The following is a 27,479-nucleotide window of genomic DNA, read 5'->3' as shown; positions in this document are numbered from 1 at the left end:
GGGGGGCCAGCACCCTGGCAGTGGGTGCTGTGCAAGTGGGATGCTCCCACTCGGAGCTGCTGGCAAGCGGGAGCTGGGCCAGTTCAGGCACTCACTGGGGTGCTCCGAAGGGCTCCGGGTGCTCTGAGGGGCTCCGAGGGACTTGGGGGGTCTCTGAGGGGCTTCAGTTGCTCTGAGGGTCCTGGGAGGCTCCAAGGGACTTGGGCTGCTCTTAGGGGCCATAAGTGATCTGACAGGCTCGGGGTGCTCCCAGGAATCTGGGGTGCTCCCGGGAATCCAGGGTGCTCCAAGGAACTTGTGGTGCTCAGAGGGCACTGGGATGCTCTAAGGGGGGGTCATGGGTGCTCTGAGGGGGGGATCAGGGTGCTCTAAGGGGGGGTCCAGGCTGCTCTGAGAGGTTTGGGGAACTCCAGAAGGCTTGGGGGTACCCTGGGATGCTCTAAGGGGGGGTCCGGGGTGCTCTAAGGGGGGGCTCCAGGGTGTTCTGAGGGGTTTGGGGAGCTCCAAAAGGCTTGGGGGTACCCTGGGATGCTCTAAGGGGGGGTCCAGGCTGCTCTGAGAGGTTTGGGGAACTCCAGAAGGCTTGGGGGTACCCTGGGATGCTCTAAGGGGGGGTCCGGGGTGCTCTAAGGGGGGGCTCCAGGGTGTTCTGAGGGGTTTGGGGAGCTCCAAAAGGCTTGGGGGTACCCTGGGATGCTCTAAGGGGGGGTCCAGGCTACTCTGAGAGGTTTGGGGAACTCCAGAAGGCTTGGGGGTACCCTGGGATGCTCTAAGGGGGGGTCCGGGGTGCTCTAAGGGGGGGCTCCAGGGTGTTCTGAGGGGTTTGGGGAGCTCCAAAAGGCTTGGGGGTACCCTGGGATGCTCTAAGGGAGGGTCCAGGCTGCTCTGAGAGGTTTGGGGAACTCCAGAAGGCTTGGGGGTACCCTGGGATGCTCTAAGGGGGGGTCCGGGGTGCTCTAAGGGGGGGCTCCAGGGTGTTCTGAGGGGTTTGGGGAGCTCCAAAAGGCTTGGGGGTACCCTGGGATGCTCTAAGGGGGGGTCCAGGCTGCTCTGAGAGGTTTGGGGAACTCCAGAAGGCTTGGGGGTACCCTGGGATGCTCTAAGGGGGGGTCCAGGGTGCTCTAAGTTGGGGTCCAGGGTGTTCTGAGGGGTTTGGGGAGCTCCAGAAGGCTTGGGAGTACCCCGGGATGCTCTAAGGGGCTCAGGGTGCTCTGAAGGCCGCCGGGGTGCTCCGAGCCCCCCGGGATATTCCAACCGCTCGGCGAGGGGGGGGGGGGGGCAAAAACACACAGGAAAAAACAGCCGGGGGGGCGCCGGGCCGGGGCGGGGCCGGGCTGAACCACCCGCCGCCCCCCCCCCCCCCGGTCCTCCTCCTCCTCCTCCTCTTCTCCCCCCGCCCCGCTCTCGCGACAGCTCCACACAGAAAATGGCCCCGCGGCCGCGCCGCCGCTGATGCGCGCTCCGGGCGGCGCCGGCCCCGCCGCAGCCCCGGTACGTGAGGGGAAGGGAGGTGGGGGGGGCACGGGGGACACCGGGAAGGGAGAACCGGCCCCACGGGGGGGGGTGTACCGGCCGCGGGGGTGGTGGGGCAGCCGTGGTAGCGGGCCCCGGGGCTTTGCAGAGAGATGGGACGTGTACCGGGGATTTGGGGAGGGGGTCCGGGTAAAGCTGCCCTGCCCGTAGAGGGGGGGGGGCACTAGCTGTGGGGCTGCTGCCCACGGGGGGGGGGGGGGGCTCTAGGTGATGGGGGCCGCTAGCCGTGGGGCGACTAGTCATGGGGGCTGTGTTGCTGTGTACAGGGGCTGGTAGCCACGGGTGTGTTACCCATGGGGGGCTACTAGCCGCAGAAACCGCTAGCCGTGGAGGTGCTATCCATGGGGGGGGGGCTGCTAGCCAGGGGGTTGCCACCTGTGGGGCTAGTAGCACAAGGACAGCTAGTAGCCACGGGAGCTGTTAGCCCCCCCGGACTTTGGAGGCGTGTGTGGCCCGTGGGAGCAGCGGGACCCGCTTCACCACCCCGAGCATCCTGAGGCTGCGCCCACCAGGGTCTCCCCACGGTCTCTCCGTCTTCCCACACACGTGGGAGCCGCTTTGTTGCTGTCAGGGGCTGGGGATGCGGCTGCTCGTCCGCTGCTGGAGCGAGGGGCTTCCCACACCTTGGCCGTGGTGTGAACTTAAGCCGGACCAGGGTCACCGGCTCGGGGGACAACTTTGTCCAGGCTCAGGGATGAGGGTCCGTCCTCCCCAGATGGCTCCCAAAAGGAGAGAGGGGTTTTTTTCCAGCTGAAGAGCTGATGTAGCCTAGTGGATCGGCTGGTTGTGGGCAAGCAGGTAAAGGTGGGCACCAGGATGGTGCGGGGATGTGGGGAAACGGCAGCATGGTTCTTCCCCATTCACATGCCACCCAGGTCGCTGATGGCTTGGAGAAAGCCAGGGGGATGGCAGAGACCCCCAGGCTGCCCAGGGCGGCTCTGGGGGGAAGGCTGAAAGATGTTTCCCAAGGAACCACCGAAAGGCTTCAGCCAAGCTGCCCCCGTATCCTCCGTGGAGATGTGGCACGGTGGCTGTGCGCGAGGCTCAGCACTCACCCCCTTGGGATGCCCACGCTGCCACCGGCAGCAGCTGTGGCAGGGTTCGGAGTGGGCTCTGCGGGGCTCTCCGGGCAGATTTTCTGAGTTGGAAAGCAGGGAGCCTGCCCTCGGGGCCAGGTGGAGGGATAAAATATTAAAACATCAAGGCAGCAGCTTTGCTCCAGCCCAAGTTGGGATTAGGGCACCTAAGTTGCAGTGGGCATCGCAAAGCAGGGGCTGCCGGGCAGCAGAGATGCCCCAGTGCATCTTCCCCACCCCCCAGCAACTCTTGCAGGGCTCCCTGTGATACCTGAAGGCAACAGGAGAATTTATGATGTACATTTTAATTTATGACATGCATTTTAACCCCCGTGACCGGTAGCTGGAGCGTGTGCTGGGGTGGGTGGGGGGCTCGCCGTGCTGGCAGGAGCCGTGCTGCTGTCACAGCCTGTGCTTCCTCCCTCCGCGCCGCTCGGCGCTCACCGGCTGAGCGATCACATGAGCCCCTTGTTCGGAGTCTTTGTCTCTCTCTCCTACGCCGAGGAGCTGCATTTTGGGAAGCTTCTGCAACCTCTGGCCATAGACCACGCAGAGATGCTCAAATAGGATTATTTGTCCTATTTATCCTCCCGGGGAGGGTTTGTAAAAGTCTTCTGTGCTTGGCGATATGTATAAACCCCCTGGTTCATTTGAGAGAGATGAGCTGTATTAATTATTAACTGAATCAGCACCAGGAGGCTGCTCTTGGGTGACCAGTAACTGCAAACCCTCCTCCTCACCCTCGTTGCTGTCAGCTCCCTGAAAGGATTTTTCCAGGGTCCCTGTTCACCGCGGCAGCCGGAGCGAGGGAGTTTGGTGCCAGCAGGTTTTCAGGGAGACTGGACCTGTGGCAGGAAAACCCTTGCGAAAAGCAACACCGAATTTGCCGTGGCTCCACGATTTGGGTTTCCAGAGCAGGGTTTGCACCAGCACTGGGGGAGTCACATCTCCAGTGGCCATGTGGGGTCACTGGGGCTGGGGACAGTCGCAGGTCAGTGGCACCTGGGCCAGAGCATCATGCTCAGGGCTGCAGAATAGAGGGTCCTGGAGAATGAAAAGTGTTGGACACCATCCCGTGGGAGGTGACAAATGACAGCAAAATGATACAGGTGGCACCAGCTCCCTGAAAACCAGGGCCTGGGCCGAGCATACCGCGATGCTACGGTGCTGCTGTCATGTTTGCTGCCAAAAACACACCCGCGTTGAACAGCTTTGCTCTGGTGGGACATCGGTGGGGCCGCAAGCCGGGTGCAGGCGGGTGCAGGCATGCTGGCTGCAGCGAGGTTTGCCTGCATCCATCCCGCCTGCCCTCACTGGACCTGCCCGTTAGCATCTGCTCAAGAAGCATTTTCCCAGCTTTTCTGGAGAAAAAAAAATGAGCTTAAAACGCATTACTGGGGTACCGCCTGCAACTGGGAAATGGAGAGCGGCATCAGACAGCACATCTGAGAGGGAGCGGAGGGAGGTTTCAGCAAGAGCTGTAACATCTGAAGGCACCGCTGGGTTTGACCCTGGAGCACTGGGAGGTCAGAGCACCCTGCTCTGGGAGATGACAGCCCTGCTGCAATTTTGCCAGGGAAGAATTTCCTGGTTTCTTGAAAAAACTTGCCTGTGTTCCAGCTGAGCTCTCAGTGGGGTGGGCGCGGGCATCCTGCTGCCTTACGGCCTCATCTGGAGGCTGTCGGAGACCATCGGTCCCCGGGGCACTGTCAGCAGGCCCTGGGGACAGGCAGTGGCATCAGGGATTGATCCAGAGTCAGCGTTTCCAGTGGGGAAGTGGGGACCTGGAGGGAGGTTCACTAGTCTCAAGGACTTGTGCTATCAGGCAGTGCTCCAGGAGCACCAAAGCTCAGCGGCTCCAGGGATGGCCACCGAAACGCTGCACAAGGGGCTGAGCAGGAAGATGCAGCCCTGCCTCGACTCTTTTAATGCTTTCTCCCTCAAAAGAAGATTCCCAAGACCTTTTTTCCCACCAAAAACTGCATTTCCCTCTCCTGATAAAACAGAGCTCCATCAAAACTGCTGTGAACTTTCTGCGCGGTGTTTACCCTGTCTTGGCCATGCTGCTTCGTGCAGACCGAGCAAACCAACCCCTCCGGTCAGGGCTGAATTTCCCCTCCTGGGACACGATCAGCCCCTGGCTCTGCCCCAAACCCCCTGCTCTGTGGCCGACCCACCCTCCAGCTGGTCCCAGCCTTGGTGCAGGTTGCATCCCACAGCGCCAGCAGAAGCCGCTGAGCTGAGAAAACAAAAACAAAACAAAAAAAAAAGCAATGCAACCCCCAAACAAAGGCGCAAGCCTGGGGGCAGCCAGAGAAATAATCCCGCATGGATTTCCCCCCCCCCCCGCCTCTGATTTATTGCCTGATGGGTTGCAATCCCAGCACTGCCGGTTGCTGCAGTAACAGCCGCTGAGCCTGTCTTTGCCAGGCTAAAGCCCGGCTGTGTGCAACCGGCCGGGAGCTGGGCTGGAGCGGAAAAGCTCAGAAAATGCCTCTTGAATAGATGCTAACGGGCAGGTCAGGTCCAGCAAGGCCAGGAGGGATGGGCTGGATGCGGGTGCACCTCATTGCACCCAGCAAGGCTGATCTCTGGGGAGATTCCCAAGGGACATTTGCTTTGGGAGTCATTGAGCTCTTGGGGAAACATTAACCCTCTAACCGACTGCAGATGTACATGTTGCGGCCACTCTGCAGCCCTGGCACTGATGATTTATTATTATTATTATTATTATCATTATTGTTGTTGTTGTTATCATTATTATTGTTGTTTTCTTTTCTTTTTAACTTTGACATTAAGACACTGTGAGAAATCTCCCAAAGTGAGGGACTTTTTGGTTGCTTTTTGCTGGGAGTTACTGTTTGGCTTTTGCGCGTCGAAGCCTCATGCCGAGGCTCTGTGAGGCCAAGCCGATTTAATTTTGGGGCCCATCTGACATAGCTTGTGTGAAGGAACTGTCCTCACACACACCTCAGCATTGGGCCCTGCTGCCAATGCTTCTGGTCATGCAATGGGACCTGCTGCTCTTCTCGGCTGGAAAACCCTTTGAAATTGTGGTTGGGAGCCGGTGGGGGGAGCATTCATCAAGACCCCAGCCCAGCTGGGAGCAAGAGAGGCTGGAGCAGCTCCTGCAGTCCCTGCTTTGGGGGGGGTCCTGTGGGTTTTGGGGGGGGATTTTTGACTACAGATGCTGTGGGCTGTATGTTACCACAAAGTGGGAGTCTGGTGATGCGTGGGGCAGGCTGTGCCGGATGGCAGCTGGAGGGGGACCTTTTGGGGGCTTTGTGGACCACCCCTGGGGTGGGAGAAGCAGGAAGGGATGATGACAGCTTTGGCTTCAAAGCCTGGCCACTGCTCCCCTTGGGGGGCCACACTTAAAGCCCCATTGCAGCGTGTCTACCCCACAGAGATGCTGCAGAGCCTTGTGAAGCCGGGATCTCCTGCCAGCTTAGGCCTGGAGGTCCCCAGGCAGGAGGGTCAGTCCCACAGCCACGGGGCACCGAGGAGGAGGAGGAGGCAGTCGGGGAACCGAGGAGGAAGAGGCAGTCGACATCGCTCCTTGCCAGGCTTTAACCTCTCACCCTTGCGCTCGGTATAGCATCGCCGGGAGAAGACGCCGTCAGCAGTGCGTGCCTCACCCCGTGCCCACCACCATGAAGACGGAGAAGGACGAGGCTGTGCCCACCTTCTCCCTGGGGGGTAAATATGCCGGAGAGGGGGCAGGTGAGTCCGTTGTGCCACGGCAGGGGGGGTTGGTGAGAGGAGTCACTGCAGGACAGGGGGGAGAAGCCTTCAGTCCTGTTGCTATGTGGTCCCTTTGGCCAAATCCCACCCAGAGGGCTGGCTGGGAGCACCCTGAGGGGTTGCGTGGCTGTGCATGGGTGCACATGGTTGTGCAGGGGTGTACACGTGGCATCACCCCGTGTGTTCAAGGTGCCAGCAAGCTTTGCCTTCATACCAGCAGCTTTTTCTAGAGCAAAGACCCTCCTGTCTCTAACCACCCTGGAGGGCTCCTGCCTCTCTGGCCCCTTCCAAGCCAGACCCCAATTGCCTGAGCCCCTCTTTGTAAAGGGTAGGAAGGAGGGCAAAGAGGGAGGTGGTTTAGGCAGGGGCCAAGGCTTGTTTCTGCCCACGGCAGCTGGCGCCTGCTGCCTAACGGCCTCTCCCCAGCAGGTTGCAGCGAAGCGGCTCTGCCTGGTGGCCCCATGCTGGTGGCAGGGAGCGGAGGGACCCCAGCCCCAGACCTGCGGCCGCTGAAGCGCAGACCTGTCCCAGGTGAGCTGAGCCCCAGCCCTGCCCCAGAGAGGTGATGGCAATGGCCGGGGCAAGGGAACGAGGCCAACGGATCTGTCTCCTTCCAGGGAAGCACTACCAGTGCTCGAGCTATGGCTGCAAACTGGCCTTCCCCAGCATGCAGGAGCTGATGGACCACCTGAAGGTCCACTACAGACCCACGCAGTCCCTCGAGGGTAAGGCCAGGACACCCCGCATCGCTCCGGGGTGCCCTTTTTCGCCTGGGAGGTGGCAAAGCGGGGCTTGAAGCTGAGGCAGCACTGGTGGTGGTGCCTGTACCTCCAGGAGATGCTGCCCAGCACCAGATGGGAATGGGGAGAGTGTGGGAGGTGCTGGAGACCCACTGGTGGGGCTACCCCCAGCCCCAGGGGGTGCAGCGCAGCTGGGCTGTTGCTGAATCTCTGCCCTATTTCTTTGCTTAGGCAAAACCTTCCACTGTCCCACGCTGGGCTGCACAGAGACCTTCCCCAGCATGCAGGACCTCATGGCCCACATGAAGGTGCACTACAAGCCAAACCGCTACTTCAAGTGAGTCCCGCTGGTCCCCGTCCCCATCCCGTGCCACCCTGCCATCTCCCTGCAGACACCTCCCATGGCGTGACCTATCCGGGGGCACCCGGCAGCTCTCAAACAGCCCCAAGCACACGGGCTCCCACCTTTGCAGACCCCCCCCCCACCACCACCACCACCACCATCTCAACGGCAGACCCCCGGGGCTGGGGTTGCCGGGGCTGGGGGGATGATGCAGAGGGGAGCGTCGCCGCTGACGTTGCCTCCTCGGCCCCGCAGGTGTGAGAACTGCATGCTGCGCTTCCGGACGCACCGCTCCCTCTTCAAGCACCTGCACGTCTGCTCTGACAGCGCCAGCAACCCCGCGCCACCCCCCAAAGCCGACAAGCCCGTCCTGCCTGCTACCTCTGCCCTGGAGAAGGAACCCCCGGCCAAGCCACCCGAGGGGTTGCCCAAGCTCCCGAGCGTTATCCGGCCCCCGGAGAAAGAAGCCATCCTCCCTGGCGTGGACACTGCCCCGGCGGCCCCCGCCACGCTCCCCACCAGCCTCCCCGAGCTGCCCGGTTCGCTGGAGGCCCTGCCGCTGGTCTCGCCGGCCCCCCACCCCTTTCCGCTGCTGGAACCCAGCCTTTTCGGGCCGTCGTCCTTGACTCGGTTTTCGGGGCCACCCCCCTCCTCGGTGCCGGGGCCGTTCCTGTCCTACGTGCACCCTTCGCCCTACAGCTTGCCCCAGCCCCCGGCGCAGCATCGCCTCCGGCCCTACGTGCCGGGCCACGGCCCCCCCATCTCCAATGCCGTCTGGAAGAAAAGCCAAGGTGAGCGCGCGGGGCCGTTCGGGCAAACCTTCTTCTGCTCCCGCCTTGACCAGCAGCTCCCGGAGGAGGACCCACCGTCGGCCAGCCGAGGATCCCCCTCCTCCCAGCCCCACGCAGGGCCACCCTGGCCCCCCCCTGGCCCCATCCCACCTCCACCCCACCCCTCCATCCCACCCATAGGGATGCTCAATTGGAGAAAGCACCAGCAACCACCAAAAACAAGCCTCTAAATTTTCCCAGCCCTGCTGCTCCCCGGCGTGCTGGGGGTGCGAGGCGGGGGGGCCGGGCCAGGCCTGCCCTCCCACGTGTCCCCCCCCCAGGGAGGGGAAGACCTAATGCTTGTCTTGCCCCTCGATTCCCTCCGCAGGTGTGAGTGTCAGCCCACTCCTCCCATGCTTTGGCTCAGGAGTGACTCCAGGTTAGTTTGGCACCTACTGGTTGGGGGCTGCTTTCTGTCACTGGGGGGCGGTTGGTGGGCGGTAGGGGGGGGCCACAGGGGATGGGAGAGGCCCCACGAGGTGCCACGATGCTCCCCGGAGAGCAGAGGGGGAGGGCGGGCTCCCTCGTTTTTGGGAGCCACGCAGAGAGGGGATGCTGCCTAGGTAGGCTGGGAGATGGGGGGGGTTGCCAGCTGCACCCCCCCCAGCCGCAGGAATCGCCCAAGCTGGTTCCTCCGGCACGCAAGGGCAGAAGCAGCAGGAGAAGGAGCTGCAGCAGCTGCTTGGGCTTGAGTCTTCCCAGTCGCCCCAGCCCTGAGGCCGGGCTGGAACCCGCTGCCCTTTGCTCCATGGGATGCGGAGAGACGATGGCCAAAGGGAGGTCAGGACCAGGGGGCACAGCCTCGCTCCCTGCTCCCCGATTTGGGGTTCCTCCCTTGGGAAGGGGATCTCCGTGCATGTGGGACTCGGAGCGGAGGGGGGCTCCTGCCCCCATAGCACCAGCCGATCCGAGCCCCGTGGCACCCAGCACGATGCAACCGGCACCCGGGGCCACCTGCCCCGCACCGCTTCGCACGGCTCCCGCCGGCGGTGGGGGCTCCTGGGCACAGCCCCCCCAGGCCGTGGCGGGGGGCCGACGGGCGAGCACTGTGCTTCCCTCCTCGCCCGTCCTTGCAGGGCACTCCTCCAACAGCCGCATCGTGTGGGAGCACACGCGGGGCCGCTACACCTGCATGCAGTGTCCCTACTCCACCGCCTCGCGGGAGGAGATGACCCTGCACATCGAGGACCACCGCAAGAACCCCCCGCCACCCGGGCGCCTGGACACAGAGATGGGTACGGCCCAGGGTGGGGAGGTGGCAGGAGGGACCCCCAACTGCTGGGATACTGGTGGGGAGCGGGCTTGATCTGCCCCGCATGGACAACGCGTACCCCTCTGTCCTGGAGGGGGGTGATCAGCTGCTGGGGTGGACGCTGGGCTTTGGCTCCTGGCTTCCCAGCCTGCAGCGATGCCACGGGGGGGGTCCGTATGCCCTCCCCAGCCCCTGAGCAGCCTCCCGTGGGAGCCAGGGTGCAAGGGTCTGGGCCGCAGTGCTGACTGCTCTCTTCCCTCTCCCTTCAGATTTCGGGGTGGGCCTCGCCTCCTTCCACGCCAAGCTGACACCGGAGATGGAGAACTCCCTGTACTCCCAGCTCTGATGCCCTCGGCTCCCACGGAACTGCTCCTGCATCTCCCCATCCCTCTCTCCCCGCCCCAGCCAGGCAGGGGGGCACTGCACAGCCCCATGCCACTGCGCTGGGATAGGGACCCCTTCTGGGTACCAGGAGCATCCCCCAGCACGGGGTGGCAGAGGGGCGGATGTTTTTTTTTTTTTCTCTTGAATTTCTACCCTCCCTTTTGTTTTTGGAAACTCTAAGCACCTGGAACCCCATGTCTCCCTCCCCTAAAGGTTTCATTGCTTCAGCTCCAGGGGCTCTGGGGGGAGCCCGGTAGGTTGCTCAGGAGTTAGTGGACTTCTCTGAAATAAGGTCTCCTAATAATAAATGGGAATTGTACAGGAGCAGCTGCTGGGAAAGCCTCTGTCAGTCCCTGCGGCGGCTGGGGTTGATGGGGGAGTGATGTTACCCTTAAGGAGGGGGCAGATGGTGGGGGGGGGCAGGGGGTATGTATCCCAGCCTGCGCAGGTTTAGGGAAGGGGAAAGGGAAGGGGTGCTGCCTGCCACCCCCCCCCCCCAGCCCATCAACACATTCCAAACCACGAAGAGCTCCTGAGAAGCAGAGTTGGAGCTTCTGCCACCTGCATCCCAGCACCCAGATTGGGCACCCAAACCGGGGCAGAACTCCAGTCTCCTTGTCCAGCACCCAGCCAGCCTCCGTGCCTGTCCCAACCCCACCGCAGGCAGAGGTGCCAGCAGGCCACCCAGCACCGGGCAGCGAGTGGAGATATGGGGCTCCTGCCCCATCCCAACAGCTCCACTGTGCCCTGGTCCCCAGCCCTGGGGGGGCTGCACAGGCCCCTGCACCCCCCCCCCCCCCCCCCGTGGGAGCCACACAGCTCCACGTTCTCACCCCAGGGCTCCCCAGGTCCCACTTTGCCTGCGCAGGTGCCAGCCCCATCCCAGCGAGGTGAAAAGTTTGCTCCAAACTGGTTTGAGCAAAGGCGTGCTGCTACATGCCAGTGCCCACGCTGGCTCTGGCCAGGCGCCAGCCGCCGCCGGAGCAAGGGACGGGAGAACCAGCACCCCGCTGCTCTGCACCCCCGGGTCGGGTGCTGCCACCAGCCCCAGAAGGGGACACAAATCCCAGGGGAATTTTTTTTTTTTTTTTTTTCCCTGGCTCTTGCACACAGAGCTGCCCTTTTCCCAGACACATTCCCCTCCCAGAACACAAGTCCCACGCAGGGAGGGGAGCTTCACCTTCCCACCCACCCCCTGCTGCCAGCAGCAAGCATACAGCCCCCCCCGTGGGTACACCAAACCGGGGGGGGACACAGAGCCAAGCCCCAGCGCCTGCAGCTCTGCCCTTGATGGGGGGGGTCAAGAGGGGTCTGACAGCAGCCTGGCTGGGGTGGAGGTGCCTTCCTCCAGCTGCAGTCCCTGCCCACGGCCGAGCAGCATCCCACACTGCCACGGTTCACTCCTGCTTGCGCCCCTTGCCACGATGCCTTCCCCAGACACCAGTGGGGACTGCATCCTGGGGGAGTCGCTGGCCAGAGGCAGCACCGGCCACGGACAAGGACGGCAAGGGTGGAGAGAAACCAGGGGAAACGGAGAGCCAGCTGGACAGACAGACCAGGCTGGACAGATGGGAGCTGCAGTTCCAGCACCGCTGCCTCCGTGCACAGGAGCAAGTTGCTCCCCACTGCAGTGGGGCAGCCCCGCAGCCACCCACCTGGGTGGGGAGGGGGCAGCGAGGCTGTATTTGAAAGGGGAGCCCCTCACCCAAGGTGGGATGGCTGGGAGGGGGCTGCATGGGCAGCACTGGGGTGCAGCAGCCCCTCGAGCCAGCAGCGAGGAGTGGGACTGGGAGCAGCCGCAGCACTGCTCTGCCTCCCAGCTCTGGTCCACGCAGGACCAGGGGCTGCCCCCCTACCCCGGTCCAGCATGGACCCCCCCCCATTGCCCCAGGCTCTGAGCAGGGGCACAGACACGCTGAAGTGAGAAGCCTGAGCTGAAGCCCCTGCCTGCTGAGACCTAATGGAGCAGCGACTCATTACAAAGCCAAGCAGGACCACCCCAGCCCCCAGGACAAGGGGGGCACCGTGACATCGGGCACCCCTTGGACCCCTCCAGCCCCAGCAGGCACAGGCAGCTGCCCTGATCCTTCCAGCCCCCAGCCTGCAGTAGGTTTCCACCTCCCTGCCGTGTGTTTGTACCCTGAACACCCAGCTTCCTCCTCTAGTCAGTGGAGGTGCCCACCCTAAAATCCAGCACCGGGACCCTTCCCCAACCTCTCCCTGACCCTGTGAGCCCAGCTACAGCCACATCCAAAGGCAGCGAGCACAGCAGGGACTGCTCCGTCCTGTGCAGGTCCTGCAGACGCATTCGTGCTGGGACTCCTCTGCACCAGCCCAGTCTGCGGTACTCCAGCCCACACCAGAGCTCCCGCTCCGTCCCCATCCCCACCCCATGAACAACCCTGACATGTCCAAATCAGCCCCACCAGCCGAGCTGCACTTACCAAGCATCCACCCAGCTGGGGCTCAGAGCAAAAGCAGATCACGCTGCGGGCACGGAACAGTCACGGCTGCCAGAAGAGACTCAAGAAAAACTGCCCCAAAACTTCCACCAAGTGTTCCTGCAGGCTGGCTGCAGCTCGGATGTTCCTAGAGCAGAGGCAGTGAAGACAACGTTCATTGCAATGGATTTTTAAAAACTGAAGTCTTTATTAAAAGTTTTATCCAAATTTTGTAACAAAAGATACAAAAGGGCTGGAGATCCTTATTTCTGGGACTAGTCTGACCAATCAAAACCTGACAGTTACTAGGCTAATATAAAATCCATACGATCTGCTAAAAATGCAGGGAAAAATTAGAAGTAACTGCTGCTCTGAAATTTCTTTTAAAAATTCCTTTAACATTTATAAGTTACTCAGTTTGCATTTTACAGGACTAGTTCTTCTCCGAATGGTTACAGCTACTGTACAATGCAAGAGACAACAGCAAGGACAGAACAAAGCAAGAGAAACTCGGATGTGCTGCAACACACACCCCTCCTCTGAAGGAACTGCTGCGAGTCTCGCCTCCGAGCGCCGGGTGCCGACAGATTGCCCAGAGCAACCACCGGGAACGCCACAAAGTGCCAGTGCGTCTGCACCCGTGGAGAGCCTCAACAGCAGGAGGAACAGCAGTTACTCCCGCCCCAGCACGGCTCTCCGGCACCCAGCACCGAGCAGTTACCATCCCTTGGATGCCACGGGGCCAGTGCTCCCCAGAAGCTAACGGATGTGCCGGCTGAACACCTCCAGGCAGAGGAAGGGTGGGCAAGGGGTCAGAAACCCTCCGGCGGAGAGCTACACCTGGCTGAATCCACCCCTTCCTCCTTCCAGCCACCGCAGGGTGGGGGGACACATGCTCTGCGGCACCATCTGTGCTCCCGCAGAGCATAAACACGAGTGGGAGAGAGCTGGATTTCTGATCAATGCACATTTCTTCATGCTGAAAAGGAAAGAAGAGGAGGATGCGGACACCAGGCTAGCGCTGAGGCAACTGTCCAGAGCTGGTACTGGCTAGCAGAAGGACCCTGAGAATATATAGGCTAACACGGTCTCCCGGGGAACGCCGAGTTAGGTGCATCACAGTGATACTGGTTGAACGTGTTCTGTACAGTGCGAAATGGAGTTTGACAGAAGTGCAGTATCCCTTAACCTGCTATTTCCTATCTCTTCCTAAAGGGAGAGGCTGCTACGGGGTGACGAGAAGCCTCATCACAGCGAAGACGCTCACAGCCGCAAGAATCAGACTTACTTGGACATCCAAGTGGAAGTTACTAGATGGCCACCAGAAAAAATATTCCAGTTTTTAAAAAAATAGGAAATCAAGTGCAGGGCTACTGCAAGGTGCATCGTCAGAGGTACCAGGTCTTGCAAGCAGCCAACCCCCCCCTCTCCCCAAGACCCCAGGCACCCCACATCCCCAGCACTAAAGTATCTTCAAGCATCTCCAGAGATCACATCATCATTATTTCTGATCAGAGAGACCTCAGTGATCGTTCGCTTTGAGTCCATTTAGATGAACCAGATTTGCACCCACTGCTCAAGATGGCTCAAGTGTCTTCAGAAAGCTGGTCTGAGGGCATGCGGATAGCAAACACGCCTTCTTTGCTGTCAGGCAGGGTGGCGAGCTGGAGCTCTGGGTCCAGTGTGGCAAGGCTGATTTCAGACACGAAAGATACCCTAGGAGGAATTTTTTTTCTTTTTTTTTTGATTTTTTTTTTTTTTTTTTTTTTTTTTTTTTTTTTTTTTTTTTGCAAACTGCTGCACAAACCACAGAACGGAGAAAGCCTTTGGTCATGAGATACTTGTGAGAAAGTAAGCCTTGTATGGAAGATTCCCCTGAATGCCTACAGTATTCTACATCTTAAAAAAATATATTGTGGACGCTGCAGCCATACAAAGGGGGGAGGAGTGGGAGACAGGGATTTACAGTCTCACATAGACACAACGGGGAGGTTAAGACAAGCACAGTCATAGTCTGTAAAACTGATTGGCTCGCTCGGATCAGTCATCCTCATCGTCCTCTTCGTCTTCTGGATCTTCCTCTCCTTCATCCTCTAGATTTCGTTTTCTCTTTTCCCCTCGCGGAAGGTCTGCAAAAAGAGGCGAAGCATAAAGCTCTGTTCAGTCTTGTGGAACAACATTTCAACTGTGGCTTCAAGCCGCGTCAGCCACAGCTTGCTGGTGAACAAGCACAGACTAGACTGGCACCATTTTGGAGCGGAGATCCACCCTGCCCAGCTTCTCATAGCACCCAGAAAAGCCTGGATTAGCACGAGACATTAACTATTTTCTATACCCTCCAAGCATCCCACATTTCAACAGCTGCTTGAAAATGGGCTTTTTTTGTTGACCACCCCCAAAAACGTAGCATCTGCAGAATTCAGCCACTTCTGACCAAGCTCATACGAGATCATTTGAGGTCATGCCAGCCACCATATTCTGTCAGCATCCATTCAGGTGTTTAAAGTTTGTTATAACCAGAAGAGTCTGGACTCAAGTCAAGAAGCTCGGGGCTACCCTCCTCTCTACAGCCGAGAGGAGACAAACATGTCTCCAAAAGCATTTCCTCACACACACGGCTAACATAGGCTTCTGTGACAGAAGCCCTGCTCCTGCACAGACTATCCACTCAAGCTATTTAGAACTAGTTTTCTAGGCAATTTGCCTCTTTAGTATTTGGCAGACTTACCCAGCTTGGTTGGTATTAGGAAGTACTGAAACCTGTTTCCCCATCACCACTGTGTGACCCTTTGGTTATAACCACTACGCAATAGTCAACTTAGAAATAAGCAACAGTTTCAGCGGTGCCCGTAAGCAGAAACGCCGTACTTTCTATTGGGGAAAAGCTGCAGGCAACAACAGCACTGCGCTGGAGCTTGAGAAGCTCTACAAAACCAGCAAATGCGTGAGACCGTTGAGGCAGCTTTGCAAGCACTTAAGTTTCCTAGGATTCAACTCACCATCATCAGCTTCATCTTCTTCATCATCCTCACCATCTTCCTCCTCATCTTCCTCCTAGAGTCAAAACAAGACGCTTTGTTGCAAGAACCACAATCCCATGACCAAGGTGTAATTCCATAGCAAGATCTTCCTTCGCCTCTGCTCCCGCCCTACCCTATAACCTCAGGGTGGCAGGTACAAGCCGAGCAGGGAGAAGCTGTCAGTTCCCAAATAGCTTCTTGCATCCCTGCGAAGGGGGCTGTACAGCTTTATCGCCTGAAGTCACAGGAAGTACCAGGCCCAGCAGTAAACAAGTCCAAACCGGCAAATTTTGCGGACCATGAAGTCAAAAGGTGTACAGGAAAAGCCAGAGCACATGGCAGCACTCCTCAGATCTGCCCGCAAAGAGGCATCTGGGACATCTGGTCAGATGGATCACCAGATTAAAGGACAAATGCACTACCGAACATAGCAACGTGGTGCTGCGGATTTGTACTGATGACAGAAAGCCTCACCTCATCATCTACTCCGTCTTCCTCCTCTTCACCTTCCAGATCATCATCTTCATCTTCTTCATCATCAATGACTTCTTCATCCAAATCATCTTCCTCATCATCATCATCCTCTTCCTCACCTTCTACCAAAAGGAGAGGGAGGTAAGTGTTACTGTTCCCAAATACTCACTATTCCCACGCAATACGCTCACAGCTCCAACCCCAGTGCTCCGTGAGCAATGGGCAGGAAATCACGCAGAAGCATGCACAAGGAGTGCCAGCAACAAGCCCCGTCAGCTTGCAGCAAGTCTCATTTCTTACGCAGCCTGCCAAAGGGGGGAGTGGGGTTACCCACACAGCCCCTACTTTAGTGGCAATTTATAATCACCATTTATTTAGCAACGTGACCATGCAGAAGGGGAAAAGGGGTTGTTCCCCAGCAAGAAAACCAAGAGGAGAAAATCCTCACCTTCCCCATTCTCATACTCATCTTCCAGTCCATCCCCATCTGCTTCAGGGTCTGAGTCAGGGGCTTCCTGGTCATCAGCATCAAATCCGTCTAGGTAGGTGAGCTGGGGCAGAAGGGTGAACACGCTCTCCCGGTAGTTGATAAGCATTGTCACCTCACAGTTGAACAGGTCCAGACTATGGAGGTTTGGCAACTTTTTCTGCAAAGATCAATTTGTTAGATTACTTACAAGTTGATGCTGTTTGAAGATCAGGCAGCCGTCAGAGAACAGCTGGTTTGCTACCCAGATCTAGTACAGAAGTGTCTTTGCATGCATTATTTGCACCATGTGCTCATCAGATGGAGAGAAGTTATTGCTCTTGCTAAGTGCAGGCAAAGAAGATTTCTTTTCAGCTCCTCTGTCCTAGTTTACCCTCCCTGGAGCCAGCTCCCTGTAAAACCATTTGCAAATCTTACTCCCTTCTGAACAGAGTGGGCAACAACTGCAGAAAGTCCAGCTGCCCCAGCAAGAGGAATCACTGAGCTGGACTCATCCTGCCCAAAACATCAGGTAAAATACCCGAGAGCACAACACAGGGAGACCTGCAGACTGTGCCTGTGTGCCTTTCGGCACAGCCACGGCCGCTCTCCCCCTCAGGCCATCGGACCGTGCACCTGGCCAAGCAAAGGAGGAGTAAAACAGTTTCAAGCTTTCTGCAGGGGACGGAGGGACCAAAGGCAACAGCTAATGAGGCACATGCCCTAGATCAGACCTTTCAGCTATAGAGTCAGGATCACAAGGCAAGAGTCTTCCTTGGGGCAGTTCAGATGCAACGGGAACCCCCTGCAACGCACGCTGTGACAGCACCCAGGGCAAGAGGGTCCCAGCCCAGCACAACGGCGCCTTTGGACTGATGTGATGGACAGCCTCGCTGGTGTCCAAGCAACTCATCTCCATGACACCCCAGGTGCCACCTACCTCAAACTGCATCCGACCCATTAACGGTCCTTTCTCAGATGGACACTGAGCACTGCATCCACAGTTTTACTCATCCAGCCCAATTTCATGCTTCTTTTAGCAACTGGCTGCTGGTTTTCCAGACAGAGGAGCCATTAACTATTAGCCCAGCCTCAAATTGGACCCACTCATCTGTTCCCATCAGAACCACGAAGTGCTGTTGGAACAGTTACCAAGACGTTGGACTTCTGCTGCACAGACACGCTCCCCAAAGGAAACAACGTCATCCCTTAGATTCCAGCACAGCCTTCCACTCACCAAGGGCTCCAGGGTATTGATGTCTTTGATCTTGTTGCCGCTTAGATTCAAGTGTGTCAGGTTAGGAGTTCTCTCTGCTAGAACTTCAAGGCCACCAGAAATCCTGTTATCACTCAGCTCCAGCTGCCAGGAGGGAATATCACATGGTCACAAAGTATCTCAGCTTGTGACATGGGGAATAAAATCGCCCAGATAACCGGACTACAATAAGCACCCAAGCTCCAGACCCCGTTTGTGAGACCACACCATAAAGCAGCAGTTCATGTTTTCAGGTAAAACCCCCTTCCCACAGTAACACAGCACTCCCAGCCACCCCCGAACTGCAGGACACAGGGGTACATGCTCTAAAATCTGAAATATATATGATGTTACTGAAGCTTCTGACAGTAGCACAACAGCAAAATTAAGAGAGAAAGGACACTAAACACATAATGAGCTCAAAAGCATTTTGTTGCATACTAAAACACAACCTCTTTCACTTGCTCAGATTATAGGCTACAGAGGAAAAAGCAAAATCAAATGGCCTTTTTCTGGCAAATACAGGAAAAACAACTGTCACCAGAGACAGGGCAGCAGAAGGCTCAGAGCAAGGACTGCTGGAGATGGGACCACAGGTCTGACTCACCTTCCGGAGTTTGTTGAGTTTGGGGAGATTGGAGACGGACAGCAAGTTGATGTTGATCATGCTGAGGAACTCCAGGTTCTCAAAATCTGAAGAGAGACCAACGATCTTCCCATCGTCCGAACGGCAGTTATCAAGAACCAGCTCCTTCACCTGCCAACAGAGACACCCAGCAGCTTTCATCCCACCCGGCTAAGCCTCACCTCGAGTCTGCCAAGCTGACATCAGGCGGAGTGACCGACACTTCAAAACAGCAGGTGTGTCTGAAGGTCCTCCTTTCTCATATTAAGGGACACTCAAGATCTCAAAGCCAAATAACTTTTGCGAGGGCACAAGGTGAGAATCCCTCACAGTGGTTAGGACTTCACCCTTTAAGCACGAGCCATGCAACATGCAACCCCTGTGCCACCCCACACCCTGTGGCTCCAACCAAGGCCCACCTTCTCCACTAAGAAGCATTAAGGGGCTGAACCACGAAGTTGCATCAAAACGTTCCATGCACAAGGCATCAAAAAGCTCTCAAGAGTCACGCTTCAGGTTTCACTAACGAGGTCAAACAAGGTCATCTGGCTTTGTCCCCTTCAACTCTCTCCCCCAAGCCACTGGGGTGCTGGAAAACCTGCCTCCAGCAGATTCGTGTCCCTGTGACAGTCTCCACGCAGAGGTGACACATCTGCCTAGGCAGGTCTCTGAGCAGATGAGCTCAACCTCAAGCTCGTAGTGCAGGACCACTGATGGCATCAAATATTTTGCCCAGCACAGACTACACAAGCAGAAGCCGTCACTACCTGGTAATTCAGCATAGAAATCAACCCCCCTGTGGCATTAGGACCATGAAACACCAGTACAGAACTGCTCCCAACCCTAAACACCTGGAAGGTAAACATACCTGGCAGCCCCCTCTCCCCCAAAGTGCAGGTGAGCGCTCAAGCCCCAGCTCTCACAGGCCACTTCCAAAACTTGCCTTCACCCCATACATTCTTCACAGCAAGATGCAAAAATCAGCCTTGTCCAGAAGGCTCACAATGCTCTCCGAATTCCTCCTTTGCAGCACTCCCATTTTACCTCTCCTCTCAGATCAGCCAACTATTAGGGAGTCACTTTAAAATCACTTAGCCTTACTGGCAGCAGTTTCGGGGCTGCCATGCCATCGTCGCAGCATAAGCTCCAAGCGAATTAATGCTTAAAACTCCAAAAGTGGCATCGCTGGTCAGGGCTCTGAGTTGAGCAGCAAAGAGGCTCAGCCAGGAGTTTTGTAGCTGAGCTCGTTTTGCTCCCAACACCTCAGACAAGCCTCCAGCTGAAGTGAGACTCTGTCACCACGGTGGGTGTAAAGGTGGCCAAAGCCAGCCTTCCGCCACAGTCGCTTCGTTGGTGCGGGCACAGAGGCGAGCCTGAACGTTATCGGGTTGTGAACTAACCTGGCCGAGGCCAGCTTTAACCCGAACCGGGCCCCTGCCCTGGATCGCAGAGCAAGCACTGCAGCAGGATGAAGCAGCCAGGACGGCTTCTCCCAGCAGCAAGGCTGGCTCACACCGGCTTTGGTCCCAGGGCACGCACGCTCTGACCCCGCTCGCCTCTGCAGAACGCCAGTCGCTCAAATTCCTGGTGTCAAACTAGAGGAGACCCGCAGCTTGCAGCCTCGGAGGGACACTTCTACCCCTCAAATCATTCTCGCCCTGCAAATCCCTTCGCCATCCACAAAGCAGTTTTAATCTCTACCAAAAGCTCCACTTACAACCCATCTGCCTCACGCTCGATTTTAAGCTGCCCACGGGCCGCACGCTGCCACGACATGGCGACCTGTCGTCCCTCCAAGCCGAGTGACAGCCACCACCAGCTATCTCCCTGCAAGGCACCGAGCGGGGCCGCCGGCCTGACCCCGATAAGGCAACGACCGCCTTTCCCAAGCCGGGAACCGGTTCCGGGAACGAAGGCCTGAAGGACGAAGGAAAACGCTTCGAGAGGTTGCGGGGTCCCGGCCCCATGGCTGCCAGCTGAGGGGCAGCGGAGCCGGGCGGGACGTCCTCCCCGGGAGGCGGCAAGTTGAGGGGAGGGCGGCTCGGCCGCCGCCTCAGCCCCTCGCCCAGGCCACGGAGTACCTCAGCTCCGCTCTTCGTGTCCGCGAACCGGCACCCAGCTTTCCCCTCCACACACACACACACACCCCGGGGCCTCCGGGCCAGGCCCCGCTCGGGCCTCGGTACCGTCGCTGCCCACCGGGACACCCGCTGCCCGCCCGGCGCTGAGGCGACCGCCGAGTTCTGACAGCGCGGACCCCCGGGGAGCAGAGTGGGGGGGGGGGGTACGGTGAGGAGCCCCGGGCCTAACCCGTCGCCCACGGCCCCCGACTAGGCCCCGCGGGGAACCCGGGCCCCGGCGGGGCGGGCCGGGGCAGGCCAGGGCGGCCGCTAATATGGCCGAACCGCCATGGCTGCGCGGGGCCGCCACCGGCCTTGCTCGGCAGCTACGGTCCGGTCAGAACCGGCCCGGCTCTGCCGTGTGTGTCGTCCCCCACCCCGCACCGCCGGCCAACATTCCCCGCGAAGGGACGGGACGGGACCGGTCGCTGCTGCTGCCGCCGCCGCCGCCCCGGGCCGGGCCCCGCCGCGCACGTGCGCGCCGCCATGGCGGGGGGAGGTGGGGGGGGGGGTGGCGGGGAGGGCTCCCCACCACCGCGCTACGCACCCCCAACCGCCCCACGACCCACCCCGCCGTGCGGGGACCCCCGCGGGCCGCCTTCCCTCCCCGCAACACGTGCCCGCCCGCCCGGTTCTCCCTCCCGCCCCCCCCCTTCGCCGGTCCCGCGCTCTAAGTGACGGTACCTCGCCCGGTTTCTTGTTGCGCAGCTCCAACGTCAACCGCTTCTTCATCTCCATCGCCCCGAGCCGAGGAGAGCCGAGCTCCGCCGCGCACGCCCACGAGCTCCGCCGCGCCGCGCGCCCCTCACACCGCCGCCCCGCCCCGCTCCCGCCGCCCGCCCGAGCCCGAGCCCGCGCGCGCCGCCGCCCGCCCGCCGCCGCCGCCGCCGCCGCCGCCGCCTCGGCAGAGGAAGGCGCCAACGGGCAACAAAGGCGGCGCGCGCCGCGACCCCTGCCGGCCGCGCGCAGCGCCGCGCCACACACGCGCGCACACCCCCCCACCCCCCGCACGGCAGCGCCCCCTGCCGGCCCCGAGCCGACCCGCCGCCCTGAGGAGGGCCAGGCCGCGCGCAGAGAGCGGGATTGGGGGGGTGGGGGGGGGTGTCCCGCCTACGGAGACCCCCGGCCCCGGTGCCACCGTCCCGGCCCCCGGCGCCACGTTCACGTGGCCGGGTGCCATGTGCCCATCGCCGGCACCATGTGACCATCCTCAGCACCGCGTGCCCGTCCCCGGCACCACATTCCCATCTCCAGGCACCACATCGCCATCCTCGGCACCACATTCCCGCCCCCAGCACCACAGTCATGACCCCGGCACCGTGTTCCCATCCCCAGGTGCTATGTTCCCATCTCCAGCACCGCGTTCCCGTTCTCAGTACCACACTCCCTTTCCCAGGCACCACGTTCCCATTCCCAGCACCGTGTTCCCATCCGCAGCACCACATTCCCATCCCCAGGCGCCACGTTCCCATCCCCAGCACCACATTCCTATCCACAGCACCACATTCCCGTCCCCAGCACCACGTTCCCATCCCCAGGCAACACCTTCCCATCCCCGGGCACCACATTCCCATCCCCGGGCACCACGTTCCCGTCCCCAGGTGCCACGTTCCCATCCCCAGCACCACATTCCCATCCCCAGGCACCACATTCCCATCCCCAGGCACCACATTCCCATCCACAGCACCACATTCCCATCCCCAGGCACCACGCTCACATTCCCAGCACCATGTTCCCATCCCCAGCACCACGTTCCCATCTCCAGGCGCCATGTTCCCATCCCCAGGCACCACGTTCCCGTCTCCAGTACCACGTTCCCATTCCCAGCACCACGGTCCCATCCCCAGGCACCACGGTCCCACCCTCAGAACCACTTTCCCATCTCCAGCACCACATTCTCATTCTCAGCACCATACTCCCTTTCCCAGGCACCACGTTCCCATTCCCAGGCACCACATTCCCATCCCCAGCACCACATTCCCATTCCCAGCACCACATTCCCATCCCCAGGCACCACGCTCACATTCCCAGCACCGTGTTCCCATCCCCAGCACCACATTCCCATCCCCAGGCGCCATGTTCCCATCCCCAGGCACCACATTCCCATCCACAGCACCACATTCCCATCCCCAGGCTCCATGTTCCCATCCCCAGGTGCCACGTTCCCATCTCCAGCACCACATTCCCATCCCCAGGCACCACACTCCCTTTCCCAGGCACCACGTTCCCATTCCCAGGCACCACATTCCCATCCCCAGCACCACATTCCCATTCCCAGCACCACATTCCCATCCCCAGGCACCACGCTCACATTCCCAGCACCCTGTTCCCATCCCCAGCACCACGTTCCCATCCCCAGGCGCCATGTTCCCATCCCCAGCACCACATTCCCATCCACAGCACCACATTTCCATCCCCAGGCACTGCATTCCCATCCCCAGCACCTCATTCCCATCCCCAGGCTCCATGTTCCCATCCCCAGGCACCACATTCCCATCTCCAGCACCACGTTCCCATCTCCAGCACCACGGTCCCATCCCCAGGCACCACGGTCCCACCCTCAGAACCACTTTCCCATCTCCAGCACCACATTCCCATTCTCAGCACCCCACTCCCTTTCCCAGGCACCACATTCCCATTCCCAGGCACCACATTCCCATCCCCAGCACCACATTCCCATTCCCAGCACCACGTTCCCATCCCCAGGCACCATGCTCACATTCCCAGCACCGTGTTCCCATCCCCAGCACCACGTTCCCATCCCCAGGCGCCATGTTCCCATCCCCAGCACCACATTCCCATCTCCAGCACCACGTTCCTGTTCCCAGCACCACGGTCCCGTCTCCAGGCACCACGGTCCCACCCTCAGAACCACTTTCCCATCTCCAGCATCACATTCCCATTCTCAGCACCACACTCCCTTTCCCAGGCACCACATTCCCATCCCCAGGCACCATGTTCCCATCCTCAGCACCACATTCCCATCCCCAGCACCACGTTCCCATCCCCAGGTACCACGTCCCCATCCCCAGCACCACATTCCCATCCTCAGAACCACGTTCCCGTCCCCAGCACCACGTTCCCATCCCCAGCACCACGTTCCCATCCCCAGCACCACGTTCCCGTCCCCAGCACCACGTTCCCGTCCCCATGCCAAGCCTCCTCTTTCAGCCGCTGCTGAGGCTACGCCTGCCAGCGGTGCTGCAGCTGGGGAGGCTGATAAAGCCGGGGTGTTGGTCGGGCTTTCTGCTAAAGGAACCACGAGATAACAGCGGGAACTCCCTCGTTACTGCGAGGGTTACGATGATGGTTTTCCTTTCTCTCATCTGACGGGCAGCGCGCAGAGGCCGGTGGCTCACCCTGGCTGTGCTCCGGCTGCAAACACGGTGAGCCGGGAATCCTGCCATTATGGGACAGGCGAGGCAAGGCTCAGCAGGGCACCGGCAGCCCGGGAGGTTCATGGCTGCGGGATCGCCTGGCCCAGCCGGTGCTTTTGGGCCCGGTCAAGCTTAAAGGGTGCAATGGAGCTGGTGAGACTTGCTGCACGGGGCTCGGGAAGGTCCCCCACCGCGACATGGTGCCACCGTTCCCAGGAACCCCGTGCAGGAGGAGGAGGAGGAGGATTCCTGCAGGATGTGGGCACTGCTGGCAATGACTTCATTAAAAATTACCTTAAAAAATACCCAGAGAAATCTCTCTGATCAACGACCAAGCCTCCAAGTAAACAGGAACACGAGGGCGCGCAGGACCAGCCTCATAGTCCCTCATTGTCCCCTTTGGCAGCAGGCCACCGGCTTGCCTTGTATGGGAGGAAATGGCTTTCTGGTACATTGCAGTTAATTTTTGCCAGTTGGCTCTAACATGAACCTTATTTTATTAGGAGTAGCAAAATGAAATGGCGACATTCAGCAGAGCGCTTTAAGCTCCAAAGGGGCCAAACCAGGGTGTTTTTTAAGAGCAGATAAGGGACATCTCCATGAAGAAAAACCACCTTTAACGTTGGTGTGTTTTTTGCATCTCTGTGATCTCCCCGGCTCCCTCGCTGACCTTGGCTCAGTTTCTCCAGCCCAGCTGCACGCCAGAGAGCTCCTGGTGCTCCGCCATGGACCAAGCAGTCCGCGGGGCACCGTACCAGTCACCCCTCTCCTCCGTGTGCCCCTAAGGGTCTGAAACTCCCGGCGCTGAGGCTGCGTGGAGGTGGGCAGACGCTGCGGAGGACAAAATGTGGGGTGGGGGCACTGAGGGAGCAGGGAGAGCAGCCCACGGCTGGGACGGGCCTGGCTTCAAGACCCAGAGCATCCTCTTACTGCCCTTTCTGGGTTAATCACATCCCCACGGGTGAAGCAGCAAGGCGGGTCATAGAATTATAGAATCATTTAGGTTAGGAAAGACCTTTAAGATCATCGAGTCCAACCGTAAGCGGGTCCTTCCTTTGCAGGATAAACCCAGGCTCGTCTGGCCCTTTTTGGGCTTCACCGAGACCTACTCAGGAGGGAAAAGCAGGTCCCAGCACCCGAGGGGTCCCCGGGTGTCCCCTGCTAGGAGACACCCCCCACCCACCCACCCACCCACCCCTCGCCGGCTACAGCAGCAGCTTCAGCAGGCTGCCCCCGGGCAGAGCAGCTGGGAGATGAGCGGAGAGGTCCCCCCTTGCTGATCTGCATTTGTTTTAAGGTCTCTTTCATGTACTCTTTGAGGCTCGTTTCCTGTTCTTTGTAGAAAACAATGCTCCCCCCTACCCCCGCCCCCCCCGCCCGTCCCAGGGTGGCTTTATCTCCCCTCCCGTGGGCTGCACTCCCTCGGGAGCTGAGCTTTATGTTTGTCTTAAGATACAAAACCCTGCTCTGATTTAACCGAATTGATTTTAAAGCTGCGTCTGGTATTTGATGTCTGGTAGATGCATTTAAACAGATCTAGATCTTCTGTGTTTGGGCAGATTAACGTGAAGCTGGTAATTTACTGTGCAAGTGACAGCAACTGGAAGGCTGGACTGTAAATGCTGACATGGATTGAAATTCAGGTCTGGAGCTTTTCACGCAAGCTGGAGCACAGATGCTCAGAATAACGTATTATCTGTCTATTATACAACACAATATTATCTGTTTGCATTTTGCGCTGCTTTAACTACTTCGTTCCTAGCCCAGAGCCTCCTGAGAGTGAATCCTGTATAAAGGGCCCGTTACTGATGTCTGCACCGCAAGGACCTTCTCACCACCCTGTACTTTCCTATCCTCAAAACAGGGACAAGATTCCCTCAGATCTCCTGGTGGCTGTAGAACCTGCTGGGATCCTGCTGGGACATACTGGCATCTGGCTGCAGGAGAAGGATGGGGACATCAAACCTGCTGCAACAGCTTCTCCTGTGGGAGCCAGGAGCTCATCATCTACTGGTCCCTTCATGGCTGAGCTGTTCCACCAAGGCAATTTGCTCCAGAGACCTTCAGGGTGGTTTGGGGATGTCCCGTGATCTCCCGTAGCTGGAAGACGTGATCAGGCAATTAATTAAATTTGATTTACAAGCCAATAAGGCATCGGCCGGGAGAGCAAAAAAACCAGTGTCCACGTGCAACCCAACAACCTCCCAAGGAGGAGGCAAATTAAGGTTACCACAGTCTTCGGTAGCCTTCAGAGGAAGTTCCCATGATTTTTCTTTGTTTGTTTCACTGGTGGAAATCGGGGGATCTAAAACTTGCAGGGCCTGATGTGCTGGCTCCCCGGGGACCTCCTCTCCCTCTGCTTCCCGGCCGGGCCGTGCCCCGCCGGTTCTCCCCGCTGCAGAGCTGCTCCGGTGCCGGCAGAGGGAAGCATCCCCCCGGTGATACGGGGAGAGGGGCCCCGGTAGTCCGGCCAGGTCCCCTGGGGGCTGGAATCCAGCCTTGAAGGGTCCTGGGGGGAACCCGAGAAAGCGGGGAGTGGGAGCAGGAGCAAATACCTCTGCAGAAGGAGAACCTGAGCGTGGCTGGAGTATCCGAGGTGCAGCTGGAAAAAGTGGTCCTCATCTGGGGTAGAGCCAGTGCTGCTGTCTCCCGCCTGGGCTCTGCAACCCTTGTCCATGGGACACATGATGGCCAGGCAGCTTCCATATTTTGGGGCAAGGCGGAGGTGCCCAAAGAGTTTGGATGCCACCAGCCTCCCTCCAGGCACTTGGCAGAAGCGCCTGAAATGGGACTTGTTGTCTGGAGGCTCCCAAAAGGCAGCAGGGAGAAGGAGGCACTTCCAGAAAGAGATGTGCCTGGGTTTGCCCTGAACACTGTCTTTCCGAGAGCGTGCAGGATTAGTACTCAAGCAGAGAGAGAGGCATGGGGCTGGCCCTCCAGTTTGCACACAGTGTTTCCCCAGCGTAAGGTAAAGTCATGATTCTCTCATATTTGCAGTGTTTCTCCTTTATTAGTGATTCTCTTAACGGTGCGGCAGGGCTGTCAGCCAGTCTCCCTTGAGCTTTCTGCACGGCAAGGCCTTGCAAGCTGTGTAGTTTGCACCTTAATATTTTATCAGCCAGCCAGTGAATGAAAAAGAAAATCCAACCATTCTCCCTGGAACTTCCCAGTCATGTCCTGTCCCTCACAACAGTCTGTACCTGGTTTGAAAGACCCAGACAGCAGGCAGGTTCCTTCGGACTCTCTGAATATGAGACTTATTATCCCGGACCAGGGGTTCCTCAACCCTGGGATGGTTTGTTCTCTCTGCTCTGCAGTCATTAGCTTTGCCCTACAGTAATTAGCTGTGGATACTGGCATCTTTATGCAGCGTAACCATATAACAACACCCAGCTCCTATCTCAAAGCAGATCTGGAGGCACCTTGCAGATCCTTATCTGAACTTTCCGATAGGGAAGCTGAGCTGTGTAGCGGGGAAGGTATTTATCCACCAGCACCCTGTAGAGAGACAGTGCCCTTCGGACCAGCTTCTCCCAGCAAATACACTCAGCATCATTTCCATCGCAATCGGTGTCTTGGAAACACAGGCTGAGAATAGGTCCGGCTATAGCCCCAGGGAAAAGAGAGAGAGGCAGCGGGGATGTACCTGGGGTGGGATGTGGGGAGACGGGGGCTGCCTTCAGCCAGGCGGGCACCGTCCCCATGTCATCCCGCACAAGGACTTACCACCTCCAAGCTGCCCCAGCCCACCCCAGGCTGTTCACAATACTTGGTAAAAAAAGAAGAAGGGTGGTGGATA

The 27,479-nt window shown here is 58.9% G+C and overlaps 2 protein-coding genes across 6 annotated transcripts; one reads left to right on the top strand and one right to left on the bottom strand.

The window, feature by feature from the left end:
- The first annotated feature begins 1,399 nt into the window (after positions 1–1,399).
- ZNF414 (zinc finger protein 414) lies at positions 1,400–10,304 on the top strand. Of its 4 annotated transcripts, none has more exons than XM_075038131.1 (9): positions 1,400–1,491; positions 6,208–6,332; positions 6,780–6,884; positions 6,971–7,078; positions 7,325–7,430; positions 7,692–8,227; positions 8,595–8,645; positions 9,343–9,501; positions 9,788–10,302. In XM_075038131.1, the coding sequence occupies exons 2-9, from the start codon at positions 6,263–6,265 to the stop codon at positions 9,862–9,864; spliced, it is 1,212 nt and encodes a 403-aa protein (XP_074894232.1). In that variant the 5' UTR covers positions 1,400–1,491; positions 6,208–6,262; the 3' UTR covers positions 9,865–10,302. The 4 variants fall into 4 exon arrangements, with proteins under 4 accessions (XP_074894232.1, XP_074894234.1, XP_074894236.1 ...); XM_075038133.1 differs by having other exon boundaries at positions 6,783–6,884; positions 9,788–10,301; XM_075038135.1 differs by lacking the exon at positions 8,595–8,645 and having other exon boundaries at positions 9,788–10,304.
- Positions 10,305–12,529: 2,225 nt separating this feature from the next.
- On the bottom strand, positions 12,530–21,143 carry LOC142035736 (acidic leucine-rich nuclear phosphoprotein 32 family member B). Of its 2 annotated transcripts, none has more exons than XM_075038137.1 (7): positions 20,988–21,143; positions 18,166–18,315; positions 17,541–17,663; positions 16,286–16,484; positions 15,838–15,956; positions 15,343–15,397; positions 12,530–14,472 (listed from the first exon to the last, which is right to left on the bottom strand). In XM_075038137.1, the coding sequence occupies exons 1-7, from the start codon at positions 21,039–21,041 to the stop codon at positions 14,384–14,386; spliced, it is 789 nt and encodes a 262-aa protein (XP_074894238.1). In that variant the 5' UTR covers positions 21,042–21,143; the 3' UTR covers positions 12,530–14,383. The 2 variants fall into 2 exon arrangements, with proteins under 2 accessions (XP_074894238.1, XP_074894237.1); XM_075038136.1 differs by having other exon boundaries at positions 15,838–15,959; positions 20,988–21,142.
- Between the last annotated feature and the right edge of the window lie 6,336 nt (positions 21,144–27,479).

This window comes from Buteo buteo, chromosome 10, assembly GCF_964188355.1.
Source record: "Buteo buteo chromosome 10, bButBut1.hap1.1, whole genome shotgun sequence".
Lineage (NCBI taxonomy): Eukaryota > Metazoa > Chordata > Aves > Accipitriformes > Accipitridae > Buteo > Buteo buteo.
This window is presented reverse-complemented; position numbering and strand designations above follow the sequence as displayed.

Bases quoted from the DNA above. Each gene is read 5' to 3' on its own strand.
- ZNF414 (XM_075038132.1), top strand. From the start codon at position 6,263: ATGAAGACGGAGAAGGACGAGGCTGTGCCCACCTTCTCCCTGGGGGGT. The intron at 7,431-7,691 runs GTGAGTCCCGCT...TCGGCCCCGCAG, and splicing joins AAGCCAAACCGCTACTTCAA to GTGTGAGAACTGCATGCTGC. The intron at 9,502-9,787 runs GTACGGCCCAGG...CTCTCCCTTCAG, and splicing joins GCGCCTGGACACAGAGATGG to ATTTCGGGGTGGGCCTCGCC.
- LOC142035736 (XM_075038136.1), bottom strand. From the start codon at position 21,041: ATGGAGATGAAGAAGCGGTTGACGTTGGAGCTGCGCAACAAGAAACCG. The intron at 18,316-20,987 runs GTACCGTCACTT...CTCTGTTGGCAG, and splicing joins GCAACAAGAAACCGGGCGAG to GTGAAGGAGCTGGTTCTTGA. The intron at 15,398-15,837 runs GTGAGGCTTTCT...TTTTGACTCTAG, and splicing joins AAGACGGAGTAGATGATGAG to GAGGAAGATGAGGAGGAAGA.